We start from the raw sequence: 26,810 nt of genomic DNA, 5'->3' as shown, positions 1-26,810 counted from the left end.
GATTCCAGGATCACATGGAAACCATGATTTATAACCTACAGAGGAATATGGAATTAACCCATTGGTCATAGTGTCCTTGAGGAAATAATTTAAAAGAGGCTAATATCCCTTGAAGTATAATACTATTATACAGAAAGAATAGTAATATATTCCATCTTTGTACAAAAGACTTCATGGTCTTTGACTTGAGTAGCTGTGCACTGTGGAGAGACAAATACACAGATCTTATAAGCTGTATTTGATGTTGCATCTGAATTAACATTAATACCACGAATTGCCAAGTAGGTGAAGTTATATAAATAACAGATAATAAATATAAGCATGGCTAGAGTTTGTTTCTTGCTGCCTCCAGTACATATATGGTAGCTGTCTAAGGAGTCTTCAAGCATATATCAAAAAATGATATGCATAACACCTTTCAAACCTCAGTTCATTCATATAATTGTACAAACTACCACCTTTTTCCAAGTTTGTAAATCAGAATCATTGCCATATATTGAATGAAAACAGAGATTAAGGCCACTTTTAAAGACATGGAGATGAAGGATTGTCATACCCCATTTGTTTTACATTCTAGCCTCTGAAAAAGAAATAAATCATGATAGTTTACAGGACACGCCTACAGGCTTAAACAATACAACTTTTGCTTTGGCATGTCACATGTTTTTTTCTGGATCTGTTATATGTGTGCTTTTCTTTTTTGACAGGCAGAGTGGACAGTGAGAGAGAGAGAGGAACAGAAAGAAAGGTCTTCCTTTTCCGTTGGTTCACCCCTTAATGGCCGCTGTGGCCAGCGTACTGCGCTGATCTGAAACCAGGAGCCAGGTGCTTCTCCTGGTCTCCCATGCAGGTGCAGGGCCCAAGCACTTGGGCCATCCTCCACTGTACTCCCAGGCCACAGCAGAGAGCTAAACTTGAAGAGGGGCAACTGTGACAGGATCCGGTGCCCCGACCGAGACTAGAACCCCGGGGGTGCCGACGCCACAGGCAGAGGATTAGCCTAGTGAGCTGCGGCACCGGCCAAGATATATGTGTGCTATGCAAGATGAATTAGGAGTTTTCATTCAGATTGGGCAAGATTAAAAATTTAAGGTCTTAATCTAAGATTGTACTTACTTGTCTGCCCTCTCCTATAATCTATTCTAAATATTCTCAAAAGTAGGCACATAGCACAGATATATTTTTATGTGATTTATACCCAATGAGTAGAAATAACACCTTGTCTAAATCAGATCGGAGATGGCGAACTCAAAAGGCTTCCATAGCCTTGGCAACTCATCACTAGAGCCTAGAGAGATTACTGACAAGAACGTCAATTTGTTAAGTCAACAACAGGAATCACTCTGCACTTACTCCTCATGTAGGATCTCTGTCCTTAATGTGTTGTACAATGTGAATGAATGCAATAACTAGTACTCAAATAGTATTTTACACTTTATGTTCTATGTGGTGCAAACTGATGAAATCTTTACATAATATATATTAAACTGATCTTCTGTATATAAAGATATTTGAAAATGAATCTTGATGTGAATGGAATGGGAGAGGGAGCGGGAGATGGGAGGGTTGTGTGTGGGAGGGAAGTTATGGGGGAGGGGGAGCCATTGTAATCCATAAACTGTACTTTGGAAATTTATATTTACTAAATAAAAGTTTTAAAAAAGACCCGAAGAAAGCACTAAGTAATGAGTAATGGATCAAATCAACAGGAAGATGTGACTAATAAATGTATGTGCACCCAGGTACAAGGTGCCTGGTTATTTAAATGAAATGTTCATGGATCTAATGGGATAAATATACTCCCATATAGTAATAATGGGGACTTCAACACCCCACTCTCATTAATAAACAGATCAAATAGAAAATCACAAAGAAACAACAGTGCTAATCAACATTATGGGCCAAATGGACCTAACTGATATCTACAGAACTTTTCAACCCACAGTAGCAGAATACACTGTCTTCTCATCAGAGCGTGGAACTTTCTCTAGGATAAACAATATGCTAGACCATAAAGCAAGTCTCTCCAAATTCAAAAAAATCAAAATCATACCATGCGTCTTCTCTGACTACAATGGAATGAAGCTGAAAATCACCAACTCAGGAATCTCCAGATTGTATGAAAACACATGGAGAGTGAACAACATGCTCCTGAATGAACAATGGACCATAGAAGAAATCAAAAGAAAAATGAAAAAAAAAATCTGGAAATCAATGAAGATGACATTATACCATATCAAAAACTTGTGGTATAGAGCAAAAAGTGTTAAGAGGCAAGTTGATAGCAATCTGTCCATGCATCAAGAAACTGTAAAGGTACTTAATAAATGAGCTACCAGTACATCTCAAGGATCTAGAAACAACAAGAAAACAAACCCACAATTTGTAGGAAGAAAGCAATTATTAAAAATATAGAAGAAATAAAATTGTTTTTTTTATTTCATTTTTTTAACTTTTATTTAATAAATATAAATTTCCAAAGTACAGTTTTTGGATTACAATGCCCCCCCATAACTTCCCTCCCACCCACAACCCTCCCATCTCCCACTCTCTCTCCCATTCCATTCACATCAAGATTCATTTTCAATTATCTTTATATACAGAAGATCAATTTAGTATATATTAAGTAAAGATTTCATCAGTTTGCAACCACACAAAAGCATAAAGTGTAAAATACTATTTGAGTAATAATTATAGCATTCATTCACATTGTACAACACATTAAGGACAGAGATCCTACAAGAGGAGTAAGTGCACAGTGACTCCTATTGTTTACTTAACAAATTGACGTTCTTGTTTATGGTGTCAGTAATCTCCCTAGCTCTTGTCATCAGTTGCCAAGGCTATGGAAGCCTTTTGATTTCGCTGACTCCAATCTTATTTAGACAAGGTCATAGTCAAAGTGGAGGTTCTCTCCTCCCTTCAGAGAAAGGTACCTCCTTCTTTGATGCATATCTCAATATGCCAAGATTCTTTTCATATACAGAATACCTCCTTTTAAACAATATAGCAAATAACAGACACTAAATGCCCATCAACAGTAGATTGGATAAAGAAATTATGGGACATGTACTCTATAGAATACTATACAGCAAAAAAACAAGGAAATCCAGTCATTTGCCACAAAATGGAGGAATCTAGAAAACATCATGCTGAGTGAAATAAGCCAGTCCCAAATGGACAAATGTCATAAGCTCTCCCTGATTGGTGACAACTAACTGAGCACCAGAAAGGAAACCTGTTGAAGTGAAATAAACATTACGAGAAACAATGACTTGATCAGCCCTTGTCCTGACTGTCGATGTACAACTTAATACTTTATCCCTTTTAGTATTTATTTTGTTCTACTTAATACTATTGGTTGAACTCTGTAATTAATACACACTTATTCTTAGGTGTTAAAATTTAACAGAAAAGTGTTCTCTGTTAAATATAAGAGTGGGAATAAGAACGGGAAGAGATGCACAATTTTGGGACATGCTCAAGCTAACTTGCCCCAAATGGTAGAGTTAGAAATGTGCCAGGGGATTCCAATTCAATCCCATCAAGGTGGCAGTTACCAATACCATCTCACTAGTCAAAGTGATCAATTTCAGAATTGTAACTAAAAACAACAATACAAAGGATCAGTAAAATAAAGACCTGGTTTTTTTTCAAAGAATAAACAAAATTGATAAACCATTGGCCAAACTAATCAAAAAAGAAGACCCAAATAAATAAAATCAGAGATGAAAAATGAAATGAACAACAGATGCCACAGAAATAAAAAAAAAAATCATCAGGAATTACCACAGAGAGCTGTCTGGCAACAAATTGGGAAACCAAAATAAATGGATAGATTCCTAGACACATGCAATCTACCAAATTTGAGGTCTACAATAAATAGTCATACAATAAATAGGTCATATTTCTGAAATACCTCCATAGTGTCTTACACAGTGGCTGAACAAAATGGGATGTAGATTATCAGTTGACTATATTTGGCTTTGGTTCTAAGTGAGCCCAGTTGTGCAACTTTTTATTAATTTCTTCAGATATAATCAATACTAGTAGTGTCTATTCATGCCAATTTTGTCTAGTCTACAGTAGTTCATTTAGAGAGTAGTATAACTTTGAAGTGCATATGAGTTTCCAAAGATGTGTGTCTCTAGGCCCAAAGAGTTGCATCTAAATCACACTTTGAATTGTGGTGGCAATTTTCATGTTCTTGGTGCTGTAGAACTCTCTGCCTCTGCCTCTCTGTAACTTTGCCTTTCAAATAAATAAGTAAATCTGTAAAAAAAAATAAACTAGATATAGCAACAGATAAAGGTTGTCTAACAACAGTGCTAACATTGAATCATAATGGACAGTATGGGTTTTAGAATCATTAAATGATTCAAATTCATTCCCATGCAGGTTGAAAGATTGATGCTGTTTCCACATTTGTATCATCTCATCAATCTCACTCTTCTGCAGTTACCCCCCCCCAAAAAAAAAATTATTTTTAACACTTGGTATCGAAAAAAAGTCTACCAAGAAACTATTTCAATGTAGGGACAACAATGTACATTTTCTGTCTGTTCTTGCTCAATATTTACTGTTAAATATTTTGAGCATCATCCAATTTACAGATGATTATTAGGCAGATTGATACCTTTTCATATAATATCTGAAATTCTGGCAGAATAAGCTGATTCAAATGGATGTTTTTCTAGCCAATATTAACTAACTAGCTGTTACCAGGCAATTTAGGTATTTTAATATACTTTTCTGGGAAAAATGATGACTTGTTTTTCTAGTGCCAATGGGGTGGCATTTATTTAAGTCATTAAATTTCCCCTTTCCTCAAGATTTTGATCTTATTATGAATATGCTGAAATGGAAATTCAACTTTGGAAACATTTACATGGTTAAACCTTGTCATACATTTACAACTGTGATATAAAAATAAAGATTCATGGCCATTTACATCTATAAATAGCATCATGTTCACCAGTAATTCATTAACCAAACCGTCACATTATGTATTGATAATAAAGATATCCTTGAAAATGTTTTAGAGATTTAATCAAATTTCCTTTTCCACTTAACTCTTTTTTCTAAATTTCATTATTAGTTGTGAAACCCAGTTTGACCATAGCTTCTCCAAAAATAATTTGTTTTTAAATAAATCTAATGTTATTCTTTTCAGATTCCTTTTACCATCAACTGTATTCTACCTTAAATATAGCAGTGATTACTTTAACATGCTAATGAAAATAATCACTATCTATGAAATGTCCTCACTTGCAAATACAGAATTTAATGTAAAATGTATTCATAGATTATTATGTTTAAAATTAGGTGTTTGCGGTTTCATTCAGCTTTCAGGAAATAAGAGCCTTCCAGATGTAAAATGAAGTAATTGCTCATTCATGATCTACCAACCATGCAGCAGAAAACATGGGGAAAAAACAGACACATATATATTTTAGATAAAAAATTGAAATCTTAGAATGGTGGTCTCAGAAGAATGAAAGAATTGAGGAAGAGATTACAAAATAGCTGTACTTACTGACAGTCCTTCTAAAATGTCCTTGGCCATTTTATCCATAATTTTTGTAGGAGAGTGAGCTCAAAAAAAAAAAAAAAAAAAATGAGGATAGTACATTTAAAGGTACCTGGACCCTAACATTCAGTGTGTGTGTAAGTCCTTTCATAAATCAATTGTATAGCCTTGTGTGAGATAGGTGAACTCATTTGAGCCATTTCATGTAGAATTGTCTGCACATAATGCTTAGAATTGCTCTATTAAAAGTGTATAACAAATCCATGACAGCTACTGACAGAGGCTGTCTTATATTACTAGTTTGTGAAGACCTTTAGACAGGATAGGATCTGGGTGGCTGTGACATCTCATTGATCCACTTTTAGGCTATCCCTGGTTGTTCTGCAGAAACTATGAATTGATTTTTTTCTAATGCCTTTTAATAAAAAAAATCAAGGGAATTGTGGGAAAGTCTTAGAGCTGATGAAAATCTGAGCTGTGATTTTAAGAATATTGTAAACTTCGTGAAAATTCTATTAATTTAAAAATATTTAGACAGTGATTATTGTCCATTCATGTATTTTGGAAACAAAGTAGATATTAAAATGCCTTAGAAAATTAATATTTGCCTTGAAATATAATTGATTGCTGTATGTGCATAAGTTTAAAATCTTAGAAATGATGACTTTATAACTCAATTTTATCTTTTTAGGAAGTATTTTTTTAAAAGATTTGTTTTATTTATTTGAAAGACAGAATCACAGAGAGAGGCAGAGACAGAGAGGTCTTCCATCTGCTGGTTTATTCACCAGATGGCCGCAACGGCTAGAGCTGTGCCAATCCAAAGCCAGGAACCAGGAACTTCTTCGGTTTTCCCATGTGGGTGCAGGGGCCCAAGGACTTGGGCCATTTTCCACTGCTATCCCAGGCCATAGCAGAGAGCTGGATCAGAAGAGGAGCAGCTGGGACTAGAACCAGAGCCCATATGGGATGCCGGCGCTTCAGGCGAGGGCTTTAACCTACTACATCCCAGCACAAGCCCCTCAATTGTATCTTAAACTGGGTATTGACATTAGTCTTAGGGTATGTTGCTTAAATAAAATTACTAAATCATTATTAACAGAATAAGTGTGTTAATATGAATAGTCAAATTAATACAGATTGCTAGAAATAAAGATTAAAGCTCTTGAGTGTCTCAATAGGAATTTGTCTTTTTTTCCATTTAGCCTGAAAACCATAAACTTTTATGTTAATTGTTTCTAGTCATACATAATTTGTAATCAGAATGTTTTGGGCCTTTGTAGCATATGTTGAAAAAACATGGGTGAATTTGTGAATTATATACACTAATTTGTGATACATAAGACAGTTTAATATTTTTTAACCAATGTAAGTTTTCGTGTTGATAGATTTTTTCCACAAAATTTTATTATTTATATCAGTAATCATTTTCAGAATACTAGCAAAAGTTGGCAAGTCCCAATTGAAATTATAACAACACACTGGATTTTATTTATGAAGAGTATAAAACATTTTGATACAGAGAAAAGTAAGTAGAAATACTATAAATTTTTATCTTATATTTTTATTTTTCTGTTATTTTAACTTTTGATTAATAATATTTGTACATTATATAGCATAAAATACAATTTTTAAACATATATAATTATACTACATGAACTTATCAAATCAGGTCATTAGCATAATTTACATTTATATTTCATATTTTTTATGTCTGGACCCTAGCTTCTGTTCTCTCCAGTTTTTCAAAAAGTATGTAGCAGATTGACGTGAATTATTGTTACCCTAACTGGAACTTGTTACTTTTACTTACCAACTTTTGGACTTATTATTCAACTTTCTTCTATTGTCTCTCTTCTCATCCTATAGTAATCAGTGCTCAAATTCAGATCTATTGTTTATAGCTTTCCCATATGAGAAGATAACCTGTGGTATTTGTTTTTCTGCATCTGGCTTATTTTGTTTAACATGGACTTCCAGGTCTATCAATTCTGCTGTGAAAGACAGAATTTCACTCTTTTTTACATCTGAAAATATTCTGCTGTGTTTGTCTGTATCACATTCACATTTTCTTCATCCATTCATACATGTTAGTTAGCATCACATGAGCATAAGATTCAATATTTGTGAAATTATCAAAAATAGAATGAATAGACTTACCATCTAGAAATTAGGCAATTATTTCATTGGCTCTGTGTTACACATTGCAATTAATGTGCTTCATGGTTCATATACCAAACAATTAAAATGAAAGAAATAAGAAATAAATATGATTTTCTTGTTGGCCTTCAAAATTAAAGCATGAAAATCACGCATTAATAGTTCTTTTTATCCTAATGGATTCATCCATTTTGTGACCTGAAACATTCTACTTCAGACTAAAATTCATCTTTAACATTTTCTATATTCAATACAGGTTAATATCCTGCATGGCAATGAATTTATGACTACTGGAGTTAGTTACCTTTTCTTCTGAATAGAAATCTTCAAGCATAAAAACATATTTCACAGTTTTCAGATCTCTAAACAAATACTAAAAATTCAAATTGGAAAATTCTTAATAAAAATAGTCTATGGGTAGATTTATTGAATAATGCCCCTGCTTGACATTGAAAGACTATTCTTAGATTTTTTTGAAGAGATGGATATTTTTAATACTTTGAATCAACATTTATTGAGCATCTGCTCTATGTCATTTATCAGATTCAGTTTCTTTTTTTTTATTTTTTAATTTTTTTTGACAGGAAGAGTGGACAGTGAGAGAGAGAGACAGAGAGAAAGGTCTTCCTTTGCCGTTGGTTTCTAACACAGGCTGTATATCTGATTTCTAAGCACTCACACAAGAGAAAGGATTAGAGCCCCATAAATATACAATCACAATATATTATTTTTCATTTCATAATTATGCTCTAGCAGTTATTTGAGAACTTATGAGTGAGCTACAAATGTTACTTTTGTAGTTTCAGAAGGAATCAGAGGATAGAAGACTGTCAATCAGATTTTTGAAAGAACATGAGGCACCAAAAGAAAAGTCAGACTGAAGAAAAAAACCTAAACAAAGAGTTCAAGGTAGCCTTTGCAACAAAATGGATGCAAATGCAAACCATTATGCTTAGTGAAATAAATCAGATCCCAGAAAACAAATATCATATGTTTTTTCCGATATATGGTAGCTAATACATAGGGCACAAAAAACCCTGAATATATAAGAGTGAAACTGACATCCTATGATTTGATTATTATTATAGCCCTTATCTATATTCTTATGGAATAGTGATCTTTCTACTTTTTGCTGGTTGAACACATTGGTCAGTGTCCCATTAAAACTTGCTTATAAAGTAAATCGATAGTATGTTATTTCAAAATTTAAAAAAAAGGAAGGAAGGAGGAGAGGAGGAAGTTTTGTTATAGCTGTAGAATTGCATCTATGAAATACATGAAACCTATTCTCTTTATAATTACAATTTTTTAAAAAAAAAGAGTGCCAGGTCTGGTGGGGCATGCCTCATCTAGAATACTTCTCACAGTTTAGAATGCCTTAAGCATCTTTTAAAACATTTTCTTTGAATATGGCCTTGTCTGAACAAGATCTGAGTTGGTGAAAAGAGGCTTCCATAGCCTTGGCAGATTATGACAAGAGCCTCAGGTGATTATTGACGTCATAAATAAGAGTGCCAATTGTTAAATCAACAATGGGAGTCACTGTGCACCCACTCCCCATGTAGGACCTCTGTCCTTAATGTGTTGTACTGTGCAAATTAATGGTAAAACTACTATCCAAACAGTACTCTATATCTTGTGTGTCTTTGTGGGTGCAGTCTGTTGAAATCTTTATTTAATATATACTAAGTTGATCTTCTGTATATAAAGATAATTGAAAATGAATCTTGATGAAGAATGGGATGGGAGAGGGAGTGGAAGATGGGATGGTTGTGGGGGGAAAAGCTTCTATAATTCAAAAGTTGTACTTTGGAAATTTATATTTATTAAATAAAAGTTTAAAAAAACCATTTTCTTGATGTAGGACCAAACATGTAGATAAGCCTGGGGTCATGAAACATTTGCAGACTTTTCTAAGAAATTAAGTTTGGGCCTGTAGGAAACAGAAAAAGAAGCAATTTTTAGGGCAGTGACAGAATCAGGTTTGTCTGTAGTAAAACAGCATTGACAGAAATGTGGAGGATTGACAGGACAGTGAGAAGATTAGAGGGCTGAAGGCCAACAGCATATCATTATCACAATTTGCACCCGAAGAAATAAACCATAGCACATTTTCAGTTGAATTTGAGAGAAGCAGAGATAGGAGACTTATAGTTGAGAAGGATCCAGAAAAATATAGAACGATTTTTAAGAAACTGCCTTTGGCAACTGCATGAGTGACGGTATTATTAAATAAGACAGAAAAGGTATCCGTTTCAGATGAAATATGTGAATCTTATGAAGCAGATACCATCATTATCCCTGATGTACAAATATAGGAATAAAACTTTGTATTACTTTGTTTCTCTTCCTAAAAAATAATCACGGTCTCAATGATTGCTCAGCATAGGCTTAGAACCAAGTTACCTATTAAAGAATAAGCATATCTGCAGCATGTCTTTTTCTGTTGAATCCTCAGCACTTAGTTGCCTGATGCATAGTGCAGAGAACTAGGTGTTAATGACCACTAAGGGTACATAAAATAGACATGATGACTGAAGTCCAGGAAATCATAAGCTTGACAAAATCAGAAGCAGATTATGTTAATAAGGGTTGACCAAAATATGTTGGCTGGTCATAGGGAAGGAAATCATTTATGGAGCTGTCATTGTGAGCTAAAATTTCTCATAAGAAATATATACACAATGTGAATACATCACATAGTACTCACAAAAATGTATAATTTTTCTATGTAAACTATTTTCTAAAAAAATAAAAACATTAAAAATTCAGGGTTAATTCTCACCTAAATTTTTTTGAGATAACACATTTTCAATTTAGACAATAGTCAGTAGGTCAATGCTCCACTAAATAATGAGTTCACCAAATAAAAAGTAAATAGGCCTACTTTGGAAGACAGTTTGGAGATAGCTCACAAATCTGAATATAACCCTACTACCCAACTCAGCCATCCCACTCCTCAGAATTTACCCAAGGGAAATTAAATTGGCAAATAAAAGAGCTGTCTGCACCTCAGTGTTTATTGCAGCTCAATTCACAATAGCTAAGACATGCAATCAACCTAAATGCCCATCAAGAGTAGACTGGATAAAGAAATTATGGGCTATGTACTCTATGAAATACTACACAGCAGTAAAAGAAAATGAAATCCAGTCATTTGCAACAAAATGGAGGAATCTGGAAAACATCATGCTGAGTGAAATATACCAATCCCAAAGGCACAAATATCATATGTTCTCCCTGATCTATGACAACTAACTGAATACCTAAAAGCAAACCTGTAGAAGTGAAACATGCTATGAGAAGCAATGACTTGATCAGCCCTTGTCCTGACTGTTGAGGAACAGCTTACTATTTTATTCTTTTTAATATTTTCTTTTTCTACTTAATACCATTGGTTGAACTCTTTACTTAGCACAGAATTATTCTTGGGTGTTTAAATGAAATTAAAAATTGATCCCAAGGTCAGGGCTATGGCGCAGTAGGTTAAAGCCCTGGCCTGAAGTGCTGGCATATCATATGGGTGCCGGTTCTAGTCCCAGCTGCTCCTCTTCCGAACAGCTCTCAGCTATGACCCGAGAAAGCAGTGGAAGGTGGCCCAACTCCTTGGGCCCCTGCACCCGTGTGTGAGACCCAGAAGGAGCTCCTGGCTTCGGATCAGAGCAGCTCTGGCCATTGCAGTCAACTGGGGAGTGAACAAGCGGAGGGAAGACCTCTCTCTCTGTCTCTACCTCTCTCTGTGACTCTTTCAAATAAATAAAATAAATCTTAAAAAAAAGAAAATTGATACCAAATAAAAATAAGAGTGGGAAAAGAGACGGAGGAGATACACAATTTGGCACACATCCCTCGGACTTACATTTAAGGGTAAATCTTAAAACTTGCCGTTGGACTCCAAATCCCATTAAGTTGGCAAGTACCGATGCCATCTTACGAGTTAAAGCGATTGGTTTAAATTCATAACTGATCATAAAGATAGGATTAAGTGTCAAAGGGATCATAGAAATAAGACCACGTTTCTGCTATTAATAATAGAATTAAAAAAGGACGATCCAACATAGGAAGCAAGCCACACAGCAGACTCAGAATTGCAAATGCCCTAGACAGCACTCTGGCTCAACATCAGACCTTAAGGCTTTCGGATCTGGCTAAAAAGTCCATGCCAGCATTTCAGGCATGGAAAGCCAAGACATTGTGGCAAAAAGTGACCTACATGAATGATATCTGAAAGTGAGATCCCAGTGGAAAGAAGGGACCATCAAAGAAGTAGGTACTTTTCTTCGAAGAAAGGAGAGAACTTCCACTTTGATTATGTCATTGTCTAAATAATGTCAGAGTTGTGGACTCAAGAGGCTTCCTTAGCCTTGGTAGCTCATGACAAGAGCCTCGAATAATCACTGATGTCATAAATAAGAGTGTCAATTGTTATATCAATAGCAGAAGGTCTGCACTGTGGCTCACTTGGCTAATCCTCCGCCTGTGGTGACGGCACCCCAGTTTCTGGTTTTCTGGCACTGGGTACTAGTCCCAGTTGCTCCTCTTCCAGTCCAGCTCTCTGCTGTGGCCCCGGAGGGCAGTGGAGGATGGCCCAAGTGCTTGGGTCCCTGCACCCGCATGGGAGACCAGGAGGAAGCACTGGGCTCCTGGCTTCGGATCCGCGTGGTGCCAGCCATAGCGGCCATTAAGGGAGTGAACCAATGGAAGGAAGACCTTTCTCTCTGTCTCTCTTTCACTGTCTGTAACTCTACCTGTCAGAGCAGAAGTCACTGTGCGCTTGTTCCCCAGGTAGGACCTCTGTCCTTAATATGTCGTACTCTGAGAATTAACAGTAAAACTAGCCTTCAAACAGTTTTTTATACTTTGTGTGTTTGTGTGAGTGCAAACTGTTGAAATCTTTACTTAGTGTAGAGTTGGTCTTCTGAATATAAAAGTAATTTAAAATGAATCTTAATGAAGAATGGGATGGGAGAGGGATTAGGAGGTGGCATGGTTTGGGGGTGGAAAGGGAGGTATGGGGGGAAGAACTGCTATAATTGAAAAGTTGTACTTGTGAAATTTATATTTATTAAATAAAAGCTTTCTATTAAAAAAGTATACAGGCCTAACCATTAGAAGGAAATTATAACAAACACTAAGTAATGAAGAAACTATGGTTCAAATTGATTAACTTATTGAGTGCTCAGAGAGGTCCTCACATACCCAAGGCTTACTCTCTCTCTCTCTTTAAGATTTATTTATTGATTTTCTTAAAATTTTTTATTTATTTTTGACAGAGTGGACAGTGAGAGAGAGAGACAGAGAGAAAAGTCTTCCTTTTACCGTTGGTTCACCCTCCAATGGCCGGCGCACTTTTGCCGGCGCATCGCGCTGATCCGAAGGCAGGAGCCAGGTGCTTCTTCTGGTCTCCCATTCAGGTGCAGGGTACAAGGACTTGGGCCATTCTCTTCTGCACTCCCGGGCCATAGCAGAGCTGGCCTGGAAGAGGGGCAACCGGGACAGAATCCGGCGCCCCAACTGGGACTAGAACCTGGTGTGCCAGCGCCGCAAGGCGGAGGATTAGCCTATTGAGCCGCGGCGCCGGCCTATTTATTGATTTGAAAGTTGGAGTTATGAAGGCAGAGAGAGAGGAAAGGAAAGGAAAGGAGAGGAGAGGGAGGAGGGGAGGGGAGGGGAGGGGAGGGGAGGGGTCTTCCATTTGTTTGTTCACTCCCTAAATGGCCACAATGGTCAGCGCTGTGCCAATTCAAGGCCAGGAGCCAGGAGCATCTTCCAGGTCTCCTCTCCCTGGTGGGTTCAAGGGTCCCAGCACTTGGGACATCTGCTTTCTCAGGCCATAACAGAGAGCTGGATTGGAAGTGGAGCAGCTGGAACTCAAACCCATGGGCACTGCAAGTGGTGACTTTGCCTGCTATGCCAAGCACTGGTCCTGCTTACTCTCTTTTCAATACAACTTATTACAGTGCTACATAGAGTATGTTCTGCTGATAGAAAATATCTATTAACATTTAGCATTAATTGCTAATAGGTAAAAGGCATACCACTTGACTTTATGATTACTAAGTCATCATGGTAATTATTGTAAAATATATTAGCAGGATACCTCTCTTTCTTTCTACTTGGGATATTAAGTTTATGTTTCTAGTTTACTCAAGTCACCACTGGATTGTAATTATGATTTTTAATATATGTAATTGTATATATTTATATCTCCTAAAAGTAATTATCTCTCAAAGAGATCCATGGAAATGAAAAATGGCTATTCATGTATGATAATTGTGTGCATATACTTGTATATATACACATAACTCATTATACTATATATACATCTAAAAGAATACAAAGATATACTACATATTACTGTTTAGCATATGTATGTGTGAAGTGTGTATGTATGTTTATCTAGATAGAAAAAAAAGATAAAAGTAGAGGGACTCAAGTAGATTATCAATTAAAAAAATTTATAAAATTTGTAATTACTTCTAAATTTGGCAATAGTGCAAAAGAACAATTCAGCCATGTGAGAATACTGAAAACATATTTCCAAAATCAGTCAGATATAAGGTGATTTTCTAAGAAAATTCTGAACATGTAATACTGTTTGCAGAAAACTTTAACTTATGTATTTAATGTATTTTCAAATTATCTGGTTATCAAAACCTAGCATATAGAGTAAATACACTTTTAGTGATAATGCGAATAGCTTAAGTTGGAGTTAAGCTATTTTACAGTACTCTAATGGCTGTGTTATCAGTTCAGGATTGAAGAAATGAAAATGCCCAAGATAGGCAAGGCTAGCTATAGGCCAAAGACATTGGAAGTCACTTTCCTCAATGACAGTTATCCTATAGATCTCATACCAATTCACAAAAGTAATGATACCATTCACACTGGAGAAAGAAATATCTTGGGCAGCTTTAATTCATAAATATTACCTGTTTGTAAATGACAGTCATTTCATTTAGTTTCTCTATGTATACATTTATAGACACATCATGTGGCTTTCTTCCCAGTCTTAGAGACACAATAGGTTTAACATAGAAAAATAAACTTTAGCTATTGATTGAATATAAAGAACACAAAATAGCAATCTCATTATTAATTCATTCCAAGAATGATGAATCCTTAAGAGAAGAAAATCTCTTGGGCGGAATTCTAACAAAAGGATTGACTATGTGATCTGGTAGATATTTTATCTCTAACTTCTTAGATTATATAACAAATATATAATTAAAATTATGCATAATTACATAATGTACAGTATAATTAAAATTATGTATAATTACAACTACATGTGTATAATTACAATTATGTATAATTACCTAATTATAATAACACTCATATTTCTGAGACATGCACCAATGAAACTATATCAAATATAATTTTCTTTCATGAGAAAAGGGAATCATATCTTAATTTTTCAAATTACTTTTATGCATTATATTTGCTGAGTAACTAATAAAATGTGAGACTTTAGATGCGTTTTTGAGTAAGTGACATTGTATGCAGCCAAAAATTAAACAAACTCACCACATTAAAATGAAATAAATATCTTAATACACTTTAAAACATATTGTAATTTTAATCTTAATTTCTTTTCTGAATGTTCATTCATTTCAATATATTTATGGTATAAAATAGAAAATACAAACAGCAAATTCTTTACATGTATTATTTTTACCATTTCATAAATAGTATAATTATTGAGACATTCTCTCATTTCTTCTGTCTGACTTCTCTAGTTCCACAAATGAATTTGGATTTTATGGCTCATGTCTATATCTGGAGTTTGAAAGAAAATTTAAAGTGTCTGTTAATAACTGCTGTCTTAAAACATCTTGGAAAATGTGCTAAATGATTTTCTGTATGTTGCTATGCAGGCTCATCTAACCAACACAACTCACCTTATTTCATAAGTATAAATCTCTAAATGATGTAATCTGAGAATGCTAAAATGCTATGAAAATTGTTTCTGTTGTCTTGGAAGAATTTTTACTACTCAAAGATAAGCTCACATATAGAAAAAATAAAATTATTGGGGCCGGTGCTGTGGCATAACAGGTAAAGCCACTGCCTTCAGTGCCAGCATCCCATTTGGGCGCTGGTTCAAGTCCTGGCTGCACCACTCCCGATCCAGCTCTCTGCTATGGCTTAGAAAGGCAGTGGAAGATGGCTCAAGTCCTTGGGCCTCCATATCTACATGGGCGACATGGAAGAAGCTGCTTGCTCCTGGCTTCAGATCAGGGCAGTTCCGATCATTGTGACCAATCAGGGAGGGAACCAGCGGATGGACCCCCCCCCCCTTTCTTTCTCTCTCTCTCTCTCTGCCTCTCTTCAATTAGTTTACTCAGATCAGGTAAAACATATGGTATTTGTCTTTTTAGGACCAATTTATTTCAATAAGTTTAATGCTTTCCAGTCACATCCATTTTGTTGCAAAAGACAGAATTTTATTCCTTTTTAATGGCTGAATAAAATTCAAAAATAAAAAACACATGCACATATATTCCATTGTGATATGTGTATACACACACACACATGCACACACCTCACAGTATCTTTATCTAGTCATCAATTGATGGAAAGTTGGGTTGATTTCATATCTTAGCTATTGTGAATTGAGCTGCAATAAATATAGCAGTACAGATAATTCTTTGATATGCTGATTACATTTCATTTTGATAAATTCCCATTCCCAGGAATGAGATTTCTGGGTCATATAGTTGATCTATTTTCTTTCTGCGGTATCTCCATATTGTCTTCCACAATGACTGTACTAGTTTACATTCCCACTAAAAGTCTATTAGAGTACCTTTTCCCCACATCCTTGCCAGCATTTATTGTTGATTTCTGTGTGAGGGCTATTCTAACTGATGGTGAAGTAAAACCACATAGTGGTTTTGATTTCCATTTTCCTGGTGGCTAGTGAATATCAGCATTTTTCGTGTGTTTGTTGGCCATTTGATTTTCCTCTTTTGAAAAATGCCTGTTCAAGTTCTTTCCTATTTCTTCAGTGGATTGATGGTTTTGGTTTTGTTGACCTTTTTATGGATTGTGGCTACTAGTCCTTTATCAGATGCATACTTTGCAAATATTTTCTCCCATTCTGTCAGTTCCCTCTTCACTTTTCTGAGTGTTTCCTTTGCAGTCTAGCACCTTCTCAGCTTAATGTTTGTGTAAGAGACTGCCCTTGCTCCAGGGATTGATTTTACCTCTTTTGTCAAAGGTAGGTTGGTTATAGATGCATGGATTTAATTTTGGAGTTACTGTTTTGTTTCATTGATCCAAATGTCTATTTTTGTGCCAGTACCAGGCTGTGTTGATCATAATTGCCTTGTAGTATGTCTTGATAGCTGGTATTGTGATGTCTACGGCTTTGTTGTTGTTGTTTAAGATTGCTTTGGCTATTCAGAGTCTCATGTTTCTATATCAATTTTGGCATCATTTTCTCTTAATATGAGAATAATTTCTTTGGTATTTTGATTGGTATCATATTGAATCTATAAGTTGCTTTGAGTAGTATCAACATTTTGATGTTAATTCTTCCAATCCACGTAATGGAAGATTTTTCCATACCTTTTGTGTTTTCTGTTTCTTTCTTTAGTGTTTTGTTATCTTCATGGTAGAGATCTTTCAAATGTTGGTTAAATTTATTGCAAGATATTTCATTTTTCTGTAGCTATTGTGAATTGGACTTATCTTACCAGTTAATTCTCAACCATGGCACTGGCTGTGTATGAAAATGCTATTGATTTTTGTGTGTTAATTTTATATTCTGCCACTGTACCAAAATGTCTTGTTTATTCCAATATTCTCTTAGTGGAGTCTTTGGGTTATATATAGAATCATGTCATCTGCAGGAATAGTTTGACTTCCTTCTTTCCAATTTGCATCTTTAAATTTATTTTTGTTGCCTTATCACTGTAGCTAAAATTTCCATGACTATATTGAATAGTAATGGTGAGAGTGGGCATCCTTTTCTAGTTCCAGAACTTAGTGAAAATGCTTTTAGCTTATCCCCATTTAGTAAGATGCTGGCTGAATGTTTGCCATATATTACCTTGATTGTGTTCAGGAACCTTCCTTCTATACCGAGTTTGCTTAAAGTTTTTATCATTAAATGATGGTGTATTTTATCAAATGCATTTTCTGCATCATTTAGATAATCATATGGATTTTATTCAATTTGTTAATGTGATATATCACATTTATTGTTTTGTCAATGTTGAATCATCCCTGCATACCAGGGATAGATCCCACTTCATCTGGGTGAATGATCCTTGATGTGTTGTTGGATTCAAGTAGCTATTTTGTTGAGGATTTTTGCATCTATGTTAATTAGTGATATTGGTCTACAGTTCTCTTTCTCTTGTTGTATTTTTTTTTCTGGGTCTGGAATTAAGGTGATGATGGCTTGATGGAAGGACTTTGGGAGTTTTCCCTCCTTTTCAATTGTTTTGAATAGTTTTAGAAGAATTAGAATTAGTTCTTTAAAAGTTTGGTAGAATTCAATAGTGAAGCCATCTGGTCCTGGGCTTTACTTTTTGGGGGTAGGAGGTCTTTATTACTGATTCAATCTGAGTATTGGTAATTGGTCTTAGTTTTTTTCTGTGTTCTCATGATTCAATTTTAGTAGCTTGTGTGTTTCCAGGAACCTATCCATTTCTTCTAGATTTTCCAAGTTGTTGGAAAACAGCTGTTTGTAGTAGATTCTGATGATTCTTTTTATTTCAGTGTTATCAAATGTTACATCTATTTTCATATTTAATTTTATTAATTTGGACTTCTCCCTCTTTTGTTGGTTAGTTAGGCCATAGTTGTATTAATTTTATTTTTTCAAAAGATTAACTCTTCATTTCACATATCTTTTTGTGATTTTGTTTCAATTTTATTTATTCTCTAATTTTAATTATTTTTGTCCACCTGCTGATTTCAGGTTTGGTTTGTTGTTGTTTCTCTAGGTTCTGGGGATGTATTGATAGCTCATTTATTTGAAGCATTTCCAAATTTTTGATGTATGCCCCAATTGCTATAAACTTCCCTCTTAACAGTACTTTTACAATATCCCATAAATTTTTGATATGTTATATTGTCATCTTCATTTATTTCTAAGAACTTTTAGATTCGATTTCTTCTATGATCTACTGTTCATTCACAGGCACATTGTTCAGTATCCATGTATTTTCATATATTTGAGAATTTCTTAAGCTGTTAATTACCAGGTTCCTTCTATTGTGGTCAGAAAGATACATGGTATTTTTTCAATTTTTTGAATTTGCTGATACTTGCTTTATAGCCTGACATATGGCCTATGCTAGAGAAAGTTCTATGCATTGATTAAAAGAATGTATATTCCGTAACTCTGAGATGAAATGTTTTGTAGATCTCAGATACACTTAGTCCATAGTGTAGATTAACTCTGTTGTTGCTTTGTTGATTTTTTGTCTAGTTGGTCTGCCTATTGAGAAAGTGGGGTTTTGAAATCCCTTGTTAATACTACATTGGAGTCTATGTCTCCCCTTAGAACCATTAACATTTGTTTTAAATAATGAGATACTCTGGCATTGAGAGCATATACATTTACTATAGTCACATCTTCCTGTTGAATAGATCTCTTAATCATTACATAATACCCTTCTTTGTGTCATTTAAGAATATTTGTGTTAAAGTTATTTTGTTTGGTATTAGGATAGTACATCTGATCTTTTTTGATTTCCATTAGCATGGAATAACTGTTTCCATCCTTTAACTTTTGGTATATTTATATTTTTGTTGGTGATGTGTTTCTTGCATGCAGCAAGTAGATCATTCTTGTTTATTAATCAATTCAGTCAGTATGTACCTTTTAACTGGAGTTGAGGCCATTTACATTCAAGTTTACTATTGATAAGTAACAATTTTCCCATAAATATTTCTGTTGTTTGCTGTGGATTTCCTTTATATTTTTATTGGGAAATTTTCTGCATTCACATTCTTACATAATGATGAATACCTTTCTGTCTTTCTGAATGTAGCACATTCTTAAGCATGTCTTGTAAAGCTGGATCTGTGGTGACAAATTCTTTCAATTTCTTTTTGTTATGGAAGGTCTTTATTTCATCTTTATTCATAAATTAGCTTTGAAGGGTGTAGTATTATATGTTGACAGTATTTTTTTTCTTGTAAGACTTGTCTCTCCATTCTTTCCTAGCCTGTAGGTTTTCTGAATGAAAATTCAGCTGTGAGACTAATTGAAGGTTATCTGAAAGTAATCAGACATTCCTTGCACGTACCTTTTTTTTTATTTATTTATTTAATGAATATAAGTTTCCAAAGTACGAATAATGGATTACAATGGCTTCCCCCCCATACCGTCCCTCCCACCCACAACCCTCCCCTTTCCCACTCCCTCTCCCCTTCCATTCACATCAAGATTCATTTTCGATTATCTTAATATACAGAAGATCAGCTTAGTATACATTAAGTAAGGATTTCAACAGTTTGCTCCCACACAGAAACATAAAGTGAAAAATAATAGATGATTTTTTTTAATGATGATGAAATCAGATCAGACCTATTGCAAGTCTAGTACCTGCTAACACTAACCGATAGAATAAATAAAGGGGAGAGTGATCCAACATGGGAAGTGAGATACTCAGCAGACTCACAGAATGGCAGATGTCCTAAATAGCACTCTGGCCTCAGAATAAGCCCTAAATGCACGTACCTTTTAGACTCTTTTCCTTACGTTTTATTGTTGAAATTTAGAATGCAATGTGTCATGGTAAAGAACTTCTCTGGTCACATCTACTACTTACTTAACTGCTTACTGAACTTGAATGTCCCATTTCTTCTCCAAATTAGGGAACTTTTCTCTTATTATTTAATTAAATAGAACTTTTAATTCTGTCAGTCTTTCCACACCTTCAGGAACTTACAATACCTGTATGTTGGGTAGTTTTAGAGTATCCCATAAATATTAAACATTATTCTTTAATTCTTCTATTTTTTCTTTTTTTATGTCAGACAGATATTTCCAAAGTTTAGACTTCTAGCTCAGATATTCTTTCTTCTACCTCACCAAGTCTATTGCAAAGACTTTCCACAGCATTTTCTATTTGACATATTTAATCCTTCATTTCTAATATTTCAGTTTAATTTGTCTTCAAAATCTCAATCTCATGGGAATATTTTTCATCCATGTCACATATGTATTTCTTTACCTCATGAATTTTCTTCTCATTGATTCTGAGCAATCCTATGATCATTCTTTTGAATTCCTTTTCAGGTATTTCTTCGATCTCTTTTCTTCCCATTCTAATAGCAAAATGTTGTATATCTTTATGGGAGCCATGTTGTATTCCTTATTCTTGTTTGTTGAATTTCTGCATTATTTTTAGGCATTTGTGGAAGTACTTATTGGTTTTCTCCTCTGATATATTTTGTCTTTGAGCTATGCATCTGTGGCTTCATGGTTTCTCTGGTTTTTCAGTGAATACCCAGAGGCATGTGCTAGATGTGGCCAGGGACCTCTGGTCCATGCTGCAGTGTGTGGCAAAAATCCACAGTGACACCAATTTAGGCATGGTAGATCTCTATTTTCTTTCTTTCTTTTTTTTTTTCTTTTTTTTTTTTTTTTGACAGGCAGAGTGGACAGTGAGAGAGAGAGAGACAGAGAGAAAGGTCTTCCTTTGCCGTTGGTTCACCCTCCAATGGCTGCTGCGGCCGGTGCACCGCGCTGATCCGATGGCAGGAGCCAGGTACTTATCCTGGTCTCCCATGGGGTGCAGGGCCCAAGTACTTGGGCCATCCTCCACTGCACTCCCGGGCCATAGCAGAGAGCTGGCCTGGAAGAGGGGTAAGCGGGACAGAATCCGGCGCCCCGATCGGTACTAGAACCTGGTGTGCCGGCGCCACTAGGCGGAGGATTAGCCTGGTGAGCCGCAGCACTGGCCTAGATCTCTATTTTCAGAGGAGAGAGGCTGTGGTCATGCCTATTGGCATGATCGCCACCTCACCTCTCTTCCAAGGTGATCAATACCCAGGACTTGCCCACATTGGGTACAACCCCCATCCACACTGGCATGTGAATCTCTCAAAGGGTCTTTGTAGTCCTCAGTCTGAACAAGGAACCCTCTGCAATGTCCTACTCCAGGAGGGTAGGGATCTCTGAGCCTCTGTCACCAGACACTCTGTTTGCCCAGAGATGCAACTACACATCACACCCTATCAGGTAGTCACAGAATTATCACATTCAAAGCATGTAAGACCCCCATAATCAGAGTGCACAAGATCTTGTCTGCCCTGTCCACAGAGAGTGCAGAGATGTTTTAAGAGCCAGCTGCCTTTAGAGGTTTCACCACAGAAGTTTGAGATAAGGAGCCTGTGATATGTCAAGTGGATGGGATACCTTATAGTCCTGTGATGTTGTCCAGGCCCCTGCCAACCCCAGTAACCAGTTTCAAAGTCAGTCCAAAACACAGTTTTTTTCCTCCTTTAAAAATTGCTCACCACAGGTTCACATAGGTGCCACAACAGCCTCTACTGCTGTCAAAATGGTGCCTTCTCCCCTCTAGGGAGCACATTTCTTTATCTGCTCTTTCACTGATGGGCACCTAGCTTGATTCCTTATTTCAACTATCTAGAAGAATTCTGCAGTCAACATTTAAATGTAGGTATCTCTGATATATTGGTTCTTTTTTTTACTTTAGGTTTTTACCCAGAAATGGAGCAGCTTGGTCATATTGTAACTCTATTTTAGTTTTTGGATGAGATTTCTTAATGTTTTCCATAAAACAATACTCATTTGCATCAGCAGTGTTTAAGAGTTCCTTTCCTCCATATCTTCACTAGCATCTGTTATTTTTCTCTTTTTTATAATGCTTTTATCTATGTTTTTATTTTATTTTTAAGGAATTTATTAACACATTAGATTCTCAGGGTCACAGCAATGCAGTTATGTTAATATAGTATTTATATATATGAGCTACATATTAATATACTAACCATTCTAAATGGAGTGAAATGGTACCTCATTGTGGTTATGTTCAGCATTTCCCTAATAGCCAGTGATGCTGAGCTCTTTTGGGGTATTTGTTTGTCATTTATATTTCTTCTTTGAGAAAAATATTTTCAGATTCTCTGATCATTTCTTTTCTTTTTTTTTTTACTCTTTTTTAATAAAAAGAAACAGAGTAAAGCAAGAAAGAGAGTGAAAAAGAGACAGAGATCTTCTATGGCTGATTTGCTCCCCAAATGCCTGTAACAGACATGGCTGGACCAGACCGAAAACAGGAGCCAGGAATCAGGGTATCCCCAAAGATGTCAGTAACTCAACCAATTAAGTCACCACCTGCCACTTCCCAGGATGCACTTAAGCATGAAGCTGGATTTGGAGCTGGAACTTTAACTCAAGCACTCATATATGGAAAAATCTCACTGCTCTTTGCCCATTTTTAACCAGATTTTGGTTTTATTGTTGCTGAGTATTTTTTCCCTTACCGATATGTATATTAATTCTTTTAAATTTGTAGTTTGGACATATTTTCTCCCATTCTGTTTTTTTTTTTCCCCTACACTCTTGATTATTTCATTTACTTTACATAAACTTTTTAATTTCATAAAGTTATTTTTGTTACTTATACTTTGTAGGTCTTTCTAAAAAAAAAAATGCCTATACTGATGTCTTAAAGTATTTCCCCTATGTTTCCTCCTGCTAGTTTCATAGTTTTCTGTCTTATATTTAGGCTTTTTAAATGTAGCAGGAGAGAATTCAAGGAGTGTTCCAAAAGTTGGTAGAGAATGAATACTATGAAAAAAAAAAAAAACTATACATAGATTTAAAATTTGGTGTAAATTTCTTCTGCAAGAAAGTTACATTTTAATTAAAATTTCCCATGTACTTTCTAAAGTATAGTCATAGATTCGTCATAATCAGCGGCTGTGGGGAGCAACTCAGACTAGACTAAGTTACTGGAATTAAGACTTATTCTACGCATCTGCTCTCCCACAATATGGCGCTGAGAAAGGGAGCAAACAACTTCCATGCAGCTGCCTCTTGCCAACATGACTGATGAGCTGCAGGAGCTGATCCTGCTCCTGATTGGAGGAGAGCAGTGTGCTCGGCGTGTGGGTAGCAGAGTTGGGATTGGTGGAAGAGGACTATAAAGGAGGAGAGAGACAACATGCACCAGGGAACATCCGGATAACATCTGAGCAGCCCCCGAGAGAGCCTGCCGGCCGGCGGTGTGCCACTCCTCCGCGGAAGTGGGGAAAGTGGCAGGGGGAGCCGCCCCTCCACGGAGGTGGAGGGGTCGGCAGCCAACCCGGGAAGGACCAGCAGCAAACCCGGGAAGGGCCGAGCAGACAACAGAACAGCGCAGGGTCTAGTGTTGTTCCTCCGCGAAGAGGGGGAGCGACAAGCGGCTAGTTTGGTGTGTGTTTAAGGATAGGGATGTGGTGATTATGGAGATGTTGGGCAAATGATGCAAAATTTCAATTAGAATGAATAAATTTCAGAGATCTGTTGGGTGGCACAGTAACGATAAAAAAAGCACAATATTACAGGATGGTTCGGCAAAGCAGCCTGAGTTATTTTTGTGGACAGAATCAGAACACGCTGGCTCCATATCGTGAAATTTTTATTAATTTTTTTCTTTTTTCTTTGTTATTTCCTTACCTCTTCCTTTCTCCAGACTCCGTCCAAGGAGACGCTCTCCCTGGTCTTCTGCTGCAATTAGATTCCTTTTCTTTCTTCTCCATCCCTCTTCCCTTGCCAGGGAAGGGGGAGCAAGTGGCTATAGGCATGGACTGTGGCCGTTGGTGTTGGGCTAGGGGGTAGTGGGAGGTTTGGGTTCGAAGTTGTTCCAGGTGCCGTAGGCGGCCCCAAGCGTGGTTTTGAACAAGCCGGCCTTGCTGAGGGCTGCAGAGCTGCCAAGGGCAGGGCCTTCTCTCGGGCCTGGTCCTGCATCCAGCCTGGATTCGGTGCCAGGCCCTGTGGCCACGGGAGCTGCCTCCAGCGCCACTTGCTCCTGTCCTTCCGGAAGCTTCTTTTACATTTTATTTTAATCCCAACGTCTGACTGTTGCAATGTCTGGGGCTTTGGACCCTGTGTTCTTCGTTCTGCCTCCTCCCCTGCCCCCACCTCCCCTTCATGGAGTGATTATGTTGACAATAATGTATAACGCGCGTTCTCTTCACTGGTTTATCTACAGAAATTTCTTGGGCTTTTTTTCGGTGTTTGATTCGACACTGCGCTAACGTGGGGATGTTCCATTGAATAAAAGAGCAGTGTGGTTAAAAAAAAAAAAAGCACAATATTTTTTGCATGTAAAGTGATAAGAAAGTAGTAAAGTGCAAGCTGATGGTCCATGATATGATATGGCAATAGATATAAAGAAAATCAGCATTGGATACCACTAATCAACCAGTTACAGGAAGCAAAGCTATTTAGCAAGGAATGGGGTGATTATGCTTATAATACTTTCAGGTATTTTTTTCAAACTAATGAAAAAATTATCTTGATATTGCTCTTGTTGCTGGACATAGTGTGGAAAGAAAATGACAAACTCAGAGATTTGAATTCCTAATTCAACCACCACATAAATTACCCGGGAGCTCCCCTGTGTGTGCTGATGGACCTTATCTCCTGTAGCCACAGGCTGAGACTTCTGAAAATGAAACTCAGATTCTCATCCTACAACTGCCTGAATTACAATATAAATTGAAATAGCCTCTCAGAGTATGTACTACTAAGTTGTATGATTGGGAAGACCAGAATCTGAAATGGGGACACATGAGAACACTCTAATCTACCTGGGGACATTGATCCCCTAAATTTGGATATGTCCCTGCTTGTCCGTAGGTACAGCCTCTCCATAAATACATGAGAAAATTAACCTTGCACGTACCATAGATGCTAAAATGGCTTCCCCCGAGGGAGTTACCATGCAAGTCAGTGCTGATCCTCCTTGAGTCCTACTGCCATCAGTCCTCTTTGCTTTCAGACCTATATCTAGACTCATGTCCTGGCAGGCCTGTAGAGGTGAAGTATATAGTGTGGCACATAAGAAAGTATCCTTTGCTCCAAAACAACTGTTATAGTTTTTCAACTTATAAAACCTGGGCCAAATATGTGAGGATAGATATGAGAGTGTGGGCTAATAGTGGAAATGACATAAGGTATGATCACACTAAATTTAGTGATATGGGCTCATTAATTGGAGTTTGACATTTGCTGTTGCAGCTCAGGGAGTTAGAGAGGACTCCAACATTTGTTCTGGTTGGTTTGGTTGGCTGAAACATTGACTACAAAGTTGACTCAAAGTGAAGAAGTCAAACAGAGTGGACCTATCATGGTTTATTGGAAAGGTAGACATTCAAAGGCTTAGAGATATTATAATGTTAAAGTGGATTTGTCATTTAAATCTACCCGTCTATATTGGGAGTATCTTGAAGACATTCCTGACACCAATATGTGAGAAATACGTTTGTGAGCCCAGTTTTGCAGATCTCTGATCATTCTTCTCTATAGACCAGAAATTAGAGTGAAAACTGTGGTTGCTGAATTGAGAAAACTACTTAAAGTGGAAGTAATTGTGTCATTTGGTAAAAGGGGTAAGTATTAGTACTCAACTATCATAGATAAGGTGAGCATCCTCACTGATATTGAGCATGGTAGTCAAAATCACAATCAAATAGTGTGACTCACACAGACCTATGATGTTAGATGCTGGATCAGGAAATTCTAGATACAGAAAACTTAGGAATCATACTAATCTTGTTTTTGTTTAAGATTTTATTTATTTATTTGACAGGTAGAGTTACAGACAGAGAGAGAAAGGTCTTCCTTCCATTGGTTCACCCCTCAAATAGCTGCTACAGTCAGAGCTACACAGATCCAAAGCCAGGGGCCGGGTGCTTCTCCTGGTCTCCCACACTGGTGCAGGGACCAAAGCACTTGGGCCATCCTCCACTGCCTTCCCAGGCCACAACATAGATCTGGGCCAGAAGAGGAGCAACCAGGACTAGAACCAGCACCCATATCGGATGCTGGTGCTGCAGGAGGAGGATTAACCTAGTGAGCCATGGTGCTGGCCCCAGCTAATCTTGTTTTAACTATATAGTCTGAATATATTCAGTTCAA

General features: G+C 36.5%; 1 protein-coding gene across 4 annotated transcripts in view; it reads left to right on the top strand.

Annotated features, from left to right (window-relative positions):
* Nucleotides 1–26,810, top strand: part of LOC149124528 (uncharacterized) — a 332,973-nt gene that overhangs the window by 254,219 nt on the left and 51,944 nt on the right. The window contains exon 4 of one of the 4 annotated variants that reach the window (XR_016212789.1): nt 22,854–23,138. The exons of 2 other annotated variants lie outside the window; for them this stretch is intronic. Coding sequence is in view for 1 of the 2 variants with exons in the window: in XM_089303512.1 (XP_089159638.1) it covers nt 22,854–22,881 (28 nt within the window). In the remaining variant the exon portion in view is untranslated. Of the gene's footprint in view, nt 1–22,853; nt 23,139–26,810 lie in introns of those variants that run through there. One more of the 4 variants, XM_089303512.1, reaches the window with a different exon arrangement.

Source organism: Oryctolagus cuniculus, chromosome 9, assembly GCF_051225735.1.
Source record: "Oryctolagus cuniculus isolate XC-2025 breed Fujian yellow rabbit chromosome 9, ASM5122573v1, whole genome shotgun sequence".
Classification (NCBI taxonomy): domain Eukaryota; kingdom Metazoa; phylum Chordata; class Mammalia; order Lagomorpha; family Leporidae; genus Oryctolagus; species Oryctolagus cuniculus.
This window is presented reverse-complemented; position numbering and strand designations above follow the sequence as displayed.